The 10431-nt window shown below is 52.3% G+C and overlaps 1 protein-coding gene across 1 annotated transcript; it reads right to left on the bottom strand.

The window, feature by feature from the left end:
• Positions 1 to 1643: 1643 nt before the first annotated feature.
• DCTN3 (dynactin subunit 3) lies at positions 1644 to 9649 on the bottom strand. The gene is made up of 7 exons (XM_044444043.1): positions 9513 to 9649; positions 6044 to 6128; positions 4801 to 4887; positions 4410 to 4493; positions 3917 to 3975; positions 2423 to 2482; positions 1644 to 2218 (listed from the first exon to the last, which is right to left on the bottom strand). Exons 1-7 carry the CDS (start codon positions 9624 to 9626, stop codon positions 2129 to 2131), a joined length of 579 nt encoding a protein of 192 aa, XP_044299978.1. The 5' UTR covers positions 9627 to 9649; the 3' UTR covers positions 1644 to 2128.
• Positions 9650 to 10431: the final 782 nt, after the last annotated feature.

Here is a 10431-nt window from a genome sequence, read left to right on the forward strand (position 1 = left end):
CCGGGGCAGCGCCGCCCCTCCTCTGCCGGCGCGCAGCGGGCGGGCTGCGTCGGGCCGGGGGGCGCGCGGCCTCCCGGGGAGCGGAGCGGGGCCGGCGGCCGGCCCTTGCACGCCAGGGCGCTTGGCATCATTTCTTCCAACGCCGCACCCGCACCCGCACGTACCTGTTCCGCCGATGGGTGACACCTGCGCGCCGCTCGGGCTCCGGATGAACCAACCCGAGCACCGCGTGAAACGGAGTGCCCGCGCAAGCGGGAAACGGGCAGTCGGGACAGTTTCTTGGAACAGGGACGGTTTCGTGAAGCCCCGAAGCCGCCTCGTCCGCGCTTGCCCGTCGGCCGGGGGCAGGGGCTTCCGTGGCTCCGCTCCAGGACTCCCGCCATCCGGCCAGGAACGCGCCACCGGTTGGCCTGAGCAGCTGAGCTGGTGGATAAAAAGGAGGCGTGCAAAGGGGCGCCCACCTGCTTGATAACACCTGCCCTTTTTTTTGCAGTGAGTCACCAGATGCAGCGGGCAGCGGGCAGCGGGCAGCGGGGGGGGGGGGCAGCATACTAGATATTGTGAGATGCTCTCGCAGCCCCGGCACCCTCGAGTGGTTTTCAGTCAGAGTTGAGCCTGACTCTTCACGACCCCATGGACCACACTTCTCCAGGCCCCCCTGTCCTCCACCGTCCCCCGGAGTCCCCCCAAGCCCACACCCACCACCCCAGTGACCCCATCCAGCCACCTTATCCACTGCCGTCTCCTCCTTCTTTTGCCCTCTATTGTTCCCAGCATCAGGCTCTTCTCCAGGGAGTCCTTCCTTCTCATTAGGTGGCCAAGTATTTGACCGTCATCTTCAGGATCCAGCCTTCTAAAGAGCAGCCAGGGTTGATCTCCTCTAGGACTGACCGGTTTGATCGCCTTGCGGTCCAAGGGACTCGCAGGAGTCTCCTCCAGCACCACAATTCAGAGGCCTCAATTCTTCGGCGCTCAGCCTTCCTTGTGGTCCAGCTTTCACAGCCATGCATTGCAACTGGGAAACCTATAGCCTTGACTATACGCACTTTTGTCGGCAGGGTGATGTCTCTGCTTTTTAGGATGCTGTCTAGATTTGCCACAGCTTTCCTCCCAAGGAACAACCATCTTTTAATTTCTTGGCTGCAGCCCCCATCTGCACCCCCCCTCCCCGGCCCGTGCATGCTGCAGGTACCGCCTTTCTGCCCCACACCCAGCACCGCCGTTTTTCAACTGGCCCCCTTTTGAAAAAGTTTGAGGACCCCTGCCATGGCCCTTGCTGCTCAGGGGCTGGAGAGAGGGTACGCCAGACACTTGCTTCACCTTTCATCTCCTGAACAGGTGGGGGAACTCCCCCTGCATCTCCCTCCCGCTCCAGCTCTGAAAAGCTCTCCTCTCTTTCTCACACTCTGCCTGAGGAACTTCACTCAGAAAACCTGAAACTTCCCCACCCCTCCCCAGCAAGATCAGCTGCTTAAGCTTTCTGTGCACGCACCATGTTCGCACGCAGATGCCCCCCCTCGGAGGTGCCTTCTCATGGGTGGAATTCTCCCTCCTGACAAGTAGCAGGTGCCCAAATGCTGTTTTAGGCAAGGAGCAGACAATCCTGTTTTCAGAACTAGGTATGAGGCATTGTGGGACGGAGATCTAACATAATGATGCTTTTATTGTTGTAGTGTGGAGAAGTGAGTACATGCTTTGATATAATTACCAGCTTCAGAACAGTGGATGTAATTTGTACAGTTAATGAACTGAGCACAGATGCTGTTCTCTGTGAGGAACAGGTGGCGGCCACGGGAATGTTAGAGGTCATGAGGGTTTTATGAGGATCCAGAGAATCCGTAACCAGCCTGAGAGATCACGTGCTCCCACTGGCGGAATGAGGAACCAAAATAAATTAAGGGAACCGTTAAAGACTGGGGCGAAGATAGATGCAGAGTTCTTCCCGCTAAAGTCTGGGAAGAACGGAGAGTATGGAGGGCGACTGCCGCCGTGTCAGGGCCAGGCCAGGCACTGCTGAGTCCCAGGGACGCCTGTGGCCCATGGTTGGCCCGGGAAGGCCGCTGCGATCTCGAGAGACACGGGGCAAGGAGGCAGAGCGGCCCCAGCAGGCCTAGTCACCGCTCCGCCCTCACTCGGACGCAGGCTTCAGGTGCTTGGCTGCTTCTAGCTGGGTTAGCATGTCATCCCACTGGACAAACTGCTTAGAAAGGAGAAGCGTCTGGAGGGGTCTGTTAAGGAAAAGGAGGCTGGGGAGCTCGACCAAAACAGCAGCAGCAGAGGCGGAGCCCGGCAGACCGTGGCAGCCGGAGGAAAGCTGGCGTGACAGAAGAGGGGCGGCTTCTGTCCACACAGCGGTGCGGCACGGCACGGCAGTCCACGGGCTGTGCCACCCCTGCTGCGTGCGCTGCGGTAGAAAGGATACCATTTTGTTGTAATCCTCTAGGAGCAACCGGACATTCTCCGACACTGCTTCACACTGGTCCTGCAACATCACGGGAGTTCTGTCAGATATCTTCTCCTAACAGTCTGCAAAGCTACTAGCAGGTTAGAACTAAGCTGCCAACAAACTTGGGCTTCTACATTCCCTGCTTACCCTCTGGTATGAACACTCAACATCGGGCAGCTTTCCTTCAATCTTGGCTTAATCACAACTTGTTGTGTCTAAACTGTCAGGCTGGTAATGTGGTGCAAATGTAACTTGAACCTGGCTTGCTTCAAACCAGCCCTGCTTACCATTAACCAGTTTGTGACTTTGGCTGATGGAGGCAGACAGTACACACTCCTTTCTGCAGCCGTGCCAGAGGCCCCCCGTGGCTCACGCCCGGCAGGCGGAACTGCCATTCAGCATCATGGCCAATCAGTGCCCGTGGAACACAAGCGGAAATGTGAGATGAGGTTTCAAGGTGCTTACTTGTGGTATCTAAAGTTAACTGCTTTCAGAATAAGTTGTTGGAAGATGGTGTATACACAACTAAACAAACCACTGCAAAAGGCAGGCAAGAGAAAGGGGAATCATCCGGAAAACACAGCCACTTTTCAAAATAATTAACGACTGCCTCTGTTGGTGGACAGTGTTCCCAGCATGTGCCCAGCGCCACACGGCAGGATCGTGCCACTGCTTTATTCTCGATCCCTCCTAACTGGATTCAATTTCTCTCTGAACCAGACCCAGCTCCATGCAAGGAACGACATCCCGCCCTTTGCCTCTCGCTGCAGCAACGGCAGATTGTAGCAAAGGACAATTAGCAACTTGCCATACAAAGCTGCTAGGCACTGCATTGTTGGCAAGCCAGGACAGGGTCTGCAACACTTGTAGAAGACAAAACTGTTTGTTTAAAGCATCTCATTCAAAGGCTCAATGCTTTACAACCTGCTTTAAATTTCATTCTGGTAAAAGTGGATTGGGAGGATTGTTGTTTGGTTCTCCAACTGAGACTGGCTACAAAAACTTGAAACTTTATATATTCATTTTTTATGCTTTTCCTCCTTATTTTGCTTGCTGTTGCTGACAGTGTTGGTCAACAATTATTCATTCTAATATTTCACAGACTTGCACATGGTAGGCATGTCATGAGCAGGGCCGGCTGGGACCAGGGGTCGGACTGGATAACCCAGGAGACCCCTTCTGACTCGTCGTTTTTATGCTTCCGTGTTTCTCTGTTCAAATGGCCCTCGCCTGCCCCAGCAGTCTGCACCTTCAAGGCAAAGCTGCAAAGGCTTAGTAACCTATCTCCCTAATCAAGAGGAATCTGTCTTTTAATAAGAAGATTCCTTTGAAGGGGGGAAACTGTTACCAATTGCAGCACCTCAAAACACCCCAAAAGTATATGGCCACATTTGTTCCACTGCGACACAGCTGAGGTGAGAAGCTGAAACCATGCCCCCGTTCTCTGCTGCCACCACGCAGTCAGCCTACCTGCTGCTGAATGTGGATCTGGGAAAGCCTCTGCAGTTTAGCAGCATGGTCAGGAGCAGCTGCAAGAGAGAGCAGAAGGACGGCCAGGCTGTTGATTCTTAGGAATGACGCTTAAGAACGTAAGTTATGCTGTTTTTTAAACGTGTCGGACTCAGGGAATTAGAACATTTAGTCATAGGAGGAGAAAGTGGCAAACAATGGTACAGGATATGTGCTTTTCTTCAATGTGAGCATTTTCACAGTGATGGGGTTACATTAAAAAAGAACAAGCTCTGCTCAAAAGGGGTAACAATCTTACAAAACAAGACGATGGCATGCTTTTATTATGCAAACACGAAGGCATAAGCACGGATGTGGGGAAAAAACCTAACACACACCGAATCAGAGTCTGAAGAACTGCGATTCTGGCGAAATGCGCAGCAGATACAGCTCTGATCTCCCGGTACAAAGGAGAGTCTGGTTCCGAGAGTAAGGGACAGACCTAGGGACTCACCTTTGATGTGTGCACTGTCCAGGTAGGGCTGCAGGCTGTTCACCTGCTCCAGCAGGGCTGCTTGAGCCATGATCGACTGCTCTTCTGATGGAGGAGGACACAACAACAAACCTGAGAGTGGTACCTTTATGGCCACAGGTAACATATTCTACCCTCACTATAGCAAATGAATGACCAGGTAGTTAAAAAAATCTAGGACTATTTAACAGTGCATATCTACTCCGAAGTCCTAATGGGTTCACTGGGGTTTATTCCCAGGTGAGTGCAGGATTGCCGATTAAAGAACACAAGATTTAAGTAACTACAACGATGGCATTCAGACCATTCCCTGAAATATAGAGGCTCACCCAGAGCTTCCAAGTTTAAAAAATGAAAACCTCTCTTGAATTACCTGCCAAGATGAACTGCAGTTTCATAGCATCTGGAATAGCCATTCGATCAATGTACTGAGGATCCAAATATTTTAGGATATCTTCAACTTGGTCCAGAAATGGCAAATAATGAGAGAGAATTGGAGTGTTAGAACATTGTAACAACAGGAAAAGACTGTTGATTCATGCAGAATGTATGGCAGCCAGTTATGAGCTCCCTTATACTTTCTTGAAAGTAACAACAGCCAAGAAAATGGAGCCACAAGGGACAAGATTCACTTACCTCGAGCTCCCAAAATCACTTGATGGCCTTAAGCGGTCTATGACCTTGTCCACAAATCATGATGGCAGTTTCTGGTTTGCTTACCCAGTAAGCGCGGGGTGAGCACGGGGCAGGAACCCCAACTTCCCATTCCCACTTTAAGAACCCAGCAGTGCTGATCCAGGGTTGTTTTGTGACACAGGAACTTCTGAACTGCCAAGCTGCGAACCGACCTGCGACTTCTCCACCCTCTTTCCCTCCCGCTCTGAAGGACCACGACTGGACAAGCAAAACAGTCCGTCTAGCACAACATGCAGGGCTGGAGAACAAGGAGGGGAAGGCTGGCTAGGCCAGGCCTCCCACCCCGCCTGCATGATCAGAAGCCACAGAGTCTGGGGGCTTCCAGTCATCAAAGGGGCAACCAAGAGGATTGTGCCAAAGATTTATGCTAGTCCCAGCAACCTTAAAAGAAGAAGAGGGTTGTGCATTGTGCTCCACAAACTACTTCTCCCCCCCCTCCCCCCGGTAGCACTGCCCTCCTTCAATAGACCCTTCATGCTTTTGCAATATCCAGCAATCACCTTTTTATTCAGAGGGGATCTGTTGGCGACATACAGGTGTGTGAGGGGGTGTCACATGGAGATGGGCAGAGACCTGTTCTCCCCTGCAGAGGAAGGCAGGACGCGCTCCAAGGGAGCAAAGCTCAGGGAGCCAAGGCTCCATTTAGGTGCCATGAAGGACTTCCTGACAGTGAGGACCCCGAGGGTGTGGAATGGGCTCCCATGAGAGGTCGTTGAGGCCCCATCGGTGAGGGTGTTCAAGGATAGGCTGGACGTCCACATGGTGGGCATGTTGTGAGCGAAGCCGGCTAGTGCCGGAGGTCAGACTAGATGGCCCGGGAGGCCCCTTCTGACTCGCTCTGTTTTCTATGTTTCTATTTCAGCAGTGCTTAAGTTTGATTGAAACCAACAACATGGTTTTGAAAAAGTTAAAGTACATACTTTTTTTGAAAAGAATTTTAACCCTCTCTCTTTTGCTTGCAATGTTCCCCAAGGCCACCTGGACTTTGACCAAGCCATCTGCTATCTAGAAGAGAAAAAAATACTCTTAATAACAATGTAGATCAACTTTACACAACTTCACACAAACAGCAGTATACTTGAACACACACAAAAAGCAGAAAATTTAAATGTGCACAGTTTAGGGAGAAACTCTGCTTTTTCTAGTGTGGAACATGGAACCATTTGCATTCACCTACCTCCCAGAGCCTTTCTCCAGGGAGTAATTTTCACAGCAGTGAAAAAGCGTGTGACAGCAACCTGAGTGGGGCATGACTTGTGTTTCACTCAAGACGAAAGAGAGATAGTTCAAATCTCTGTCCATCACAGAACCTACTGGGCTACCCTGAGCCTAAACTACCTCACACGATGGTTCCACTGCGGCTAAAATGCAACAAATAATAGAAGAGTGGAGTTGGAAGGGGCAGAAGGCCATCGGTTCCAACCGCTACCGTTGCAGGACATCACGTTACACCATCCCACTCAGAGGGCTGTCCGGTTTCTTTTGAATGTCTCCAGTGTGGGAGAGCCCCCCACCTCTCCAGGCAGCTGGTTCCACTGTTGCATTGCTTTTCTATGCGCTGTTGCATTCTTCACAGTGAATGAAGAAACTTTTCCTGATAACTAGCCTGAACCTGGGTTGCTGCAACTTGAGGTGATTATTCTGTGTCCTTGTGAGCCGCCCCGAGGCTTCGGCGAATGGGGCGGCATAGAAGCTTGCTAAATAAAATACACTCTGGTATCAGTGAGAAGAGGATTGGGGTTAGGGGTCTCCTGTTCTCAAGGCTGAGGGAGAACCCAGTCTCTCCTCACAGGGCAGTGTTTCCAAACCCTGGATCATTTTTGTTGCCCTCCTCTGGACCCTTTCTAATTTTTCTGCATGTTCCTCAAATCTTGGTGCCCAGAACTCTGGCCTGGGCAACTTCTTCTTCCTTCTCTTTCTCCTCCTATATTTTTATTTTATACTGATAATTTTAATTTTGTATTTGTAAATCAATGTATTTTTTGTATTGTTATATTTAATGGTAATTTATTATGTACTATTGTATTTCAATGTATTTTATCATGTTGTAAGCCGCCCCGAGGTTTCGGCAAGGGGCGGCATAGAAATGTTATAATAATAATAATAACAACAACAACAACAACAACAACAACAACAACAACAACAACAACAACTAGACACAGGATTCCAGATGAGGTCTGACTAGTGAAGAGTCTAGGGGAACTATTACTTCTCGTGATCTGGATTCTATTAATGCATCTCAAAATAGCATTTGCCCTTTTTGTGGCTGCATTGCATTGTTGGCTCATATTTAGCCTGTTGACCACAATAATTCCTAGGCCTTTTTCATTTTCATTTCTGTTGAGCCACATATTCCCCATCTTGTATTGCTGCATCTGATTTCTTTTTCCTAGGTGGAGGACTTACCATTTGTCCCTATTGAATCTCATTCTGTTGCTTTCAACCCAGCATTCATGTTTTTCAAGATTGCCCTGGATCTTCATTCTGTCTTCTGGGGTGTTTGCTATTCCACGCAGTTATGTATTGTCTGCAGATGTGATTATTGTTCCCTGTACTTCCTCATCAAAATCATTAATAAAGATGCTGAAGAAAACTGAGCTTAGGACTCAACCCTGTGGCACCCCACTAGTTAACTTCCTCCAGTTTGAGGAGGAGGCCCAGCCCACATGTAACTGAGAGCAGGGCAAGGACAACGCAGTTCTCATGCCAGCAAGGAGAGGAATTAGCTCAGCACAGCATAGGGAGCAGGAGCGCACCGAACAAGAGAGAATCGGTGGAATTCTGGGCCCAAAGGAACAAACTAAGGCTGCTAATTGCTGGGAAAATTTTGTCTCCATGTGTGCCGAGATGTGTTATTTCTCAGCATATGCCTGGACTGAGCCCCAAACAGTCAAAATTCATCCCGTGGCTGAGTCAGCTTTAAGACCTGCCTGACTTCCCATAAGCAGCAAGATAAAAAGAAGAGAAAAACAGGTTGCAATGAACCCAATTTATTCTATCAGTTACGTAAAACCAGAAAGCAGATGGCCTGTCTTTTGAAAAACCTCTGCTGTGAACAAACTTCTGAGTTACACTGAATGCTTTGGTAGGCAGGCAAGCAAGCAAAAGCACGCTTATTGCTCACTCACTTTATTTAAATGGCTCAGACAACTGTCTACTGAAGGCAATGGACCAACCCTTTGTTCAGTTTATTGAGGTACAAGCCACTCTCAGCCTAGCTTCTGTCGTTCACTGCCTTGAGCAGATGAAAAGAGGTAACTGGCCCAGGCTCAGAATTTTCTGGACTTCTGCCAAGACACCCATTCCGGTGTCACAATTGAAATAAGTACATTCATTTATAATCGATTGCATAGCCATATTGTTCTGTCCTCCCAGTAATTTTTCAGAGGCTCAAGTAGATATAATTCTAATTGAAAGAAGGAAGCTATAATAAAAAGCTAAGAAATGAGCCATTGCAAAGGCACCACCAGTTTTAATAAGGAGAGGTTTGTTAAAAGGGGGTAAATGTCCTTATTGGGAAGATAAATGAACGGGTTCTGTTACCCTAAGGCAAGAAAGGAGCAATTGCGGGCCTTCATTACCCATCCTCACCATTATCCTGGCTTTGCATTCGCTTTACACTTCTGTGCGTTGTTCTCAGCCTGCTTTTCCTTTCCAGAATTAGCAGCCACCTGATGCTGAGCTAAGCAACTCCTCCTATGTCTTGAGGTTCCCCAGTGGCCTTTTGCCTCCTGTCTGACAGTAAATCCAGTCGCTGCTGCGGGGGGGGGGGGGGGCTCTGCATCAAAGTAAACATGTTCAGGACTACACTGCAGGACTGCCCAAAAATGGTACTGTAATGAAATTGCTTAGCTATTTTTGCTTTTTCTTCTGACATCCGCCTTTTTCCCTCTTGCCAGGAGCTCAAGGAGACATACATAATCCTCCTTCTCTCCATCTTATTCTCACAATACCTCGTGAAATGTATAAGGCTGACAGTCAGTGGCGGGGCCAGAGTCACTGGGAAGCTTCATGGCCGAGTGGGGACTAGATCCGGGGTCTCCCGAGTCCCGCCCTGCGCGCCAACCACACGCCACTCCGCCCACTCTCCTTCGGCTTCATGGCGGCGCCCCCTCCCCGCCTCCATCTCTGGGGCTCTGTTCTCCCCCAGTACACGGGACTCGCAGCCAGCGCCTGGCACCAGGGAGAGGCGCGTGCGGCCTTCCACCTCTCCTGGAACTCCGAGCTCCATCAGCCCCAGCCAGCCTGGCGAGCACTGAGGAATGATGGGAGCTGGAGTCCCACGGCGGCTGGAGGGCCGCGGGTGCCCCGCCCCGCCGCCTCGAGGGAGCGTCACCAGCAGCAAGAGCGGCCGCACCGCCGCGGAAGGGACCGGCCGGGCGGCTTTACCTTGCGGGCATCCGCGGCGCTCTCGGCCCCGGCGGGCGCCCCGAAGACGCGCTCCTCCAAGGCGTCGAGCCGACGCTGCAGCTGCTGCACCTCCACGGCTGCCACTGCCGCCATCTTGGCCACCGGAAGTCCGTGAGGAAGACGGCCAATCGAAAATGATTTGACCGGAAGTAGGGAAGCCGGAAGAACATAGAGCCAGACCACTGAAAGGCCGAACAGCGCGGCGACGGGGACCGGAAATGCCGGCAAGGGCTGCAGGGTCGCGTGCCTCCGTCTCCATGGAGATCGGCGTCGCTTGCCGTTAGCCTCTATGGTAAGTGCCTGGAAGACGCGCGGAACGCCCGCTCTTCCAAACCGGAAGCGCCGTGCTGCGCCGTTGCTATGGGTAACTCGGGCGTTGTTATGGAGACCGTGCGGCTTGGGGCCCGCTTCAAGGCTCGCGGGGCCCGGCCGGGTTGAGCGGAGGGCTCCGGGGGCGCCCAGTGCGGAGGCTGGGCCCCGTCTGCCGCCAGGACCGCGGCCAGGGAATGAATGGAGCCGCAGGCCCTTTTCCCGGCTCGCCAGGCCGGGGCGCGCTGGAGGTCCGCGGCAGGCGCCTCCCGGGCACAGCCACGCGCCGCGGCCGTCTCGGGGCGCATCTCCGCCAGGCTGGGCCGCGGAACGCGCGGCGAACGGCCCATTGCTCGGTGGGCCCAGGCGCTGTTGCCGAGGCCGGGATGAGGGCAGCCCGGCCCGCCGCCCCGAGGCCCTGGCCCTTTGGAGCGAGCGCTTGAAGGCCCCGGATCGGGGAGCGCGCCGGGCAGGCGCTGCGTGTGCTCGGGGGCAGCGCCTCTGTCGTCTTCGGGCCGGGCCAGCTCGTATGTCACCCAGGAGCGGTGCTGCCTTTGCCCCTGTTGCCGTACGTAGAAGGTGGGAAGTG

This window comes from Varanus komodoensis, unplaced genomic scaffold (genome assembly GCF_004798865.1).
Source record: "Varanus komodoensis strain SLA01 unplaced genomic scaffold, ASM479886v1 scaffold43, whole genome shotgun sequence".
In the NCBI taxonomy this organism is placed as follows: domain Eukaryota; kingdom Metazoa; phylum Chordata; class Lepidosauria; order Squamata; family Varanidae; genus Varanus; species Varanus komodoensis.

Bases quoted from the DNA above. Each gene is read 5' to 3' on its own strand.
- DCTN3 (XM_044444043.1), bottom strand. From the start codon at position 9,626: ATGGCGGCAGTGGCAGCCGTGGAGGTGCAGCAGCTGCAGCGTCGGCTC. The intron at 2,483-3,916 runs GTAGGCTGACTG...GTGATGTTGCAG, and splicing joins AGATCCACATTCAGCAGCAG to GACCAGTGTGAAGCAGTGTC. The intron at 2,219-2,422 runs GTATCCTTTCTA...AGACCCCTCCAG, and splicing joins TAGAGGATTACAACAAAATG to ACGCTTCTCCTTTCTAAGCA.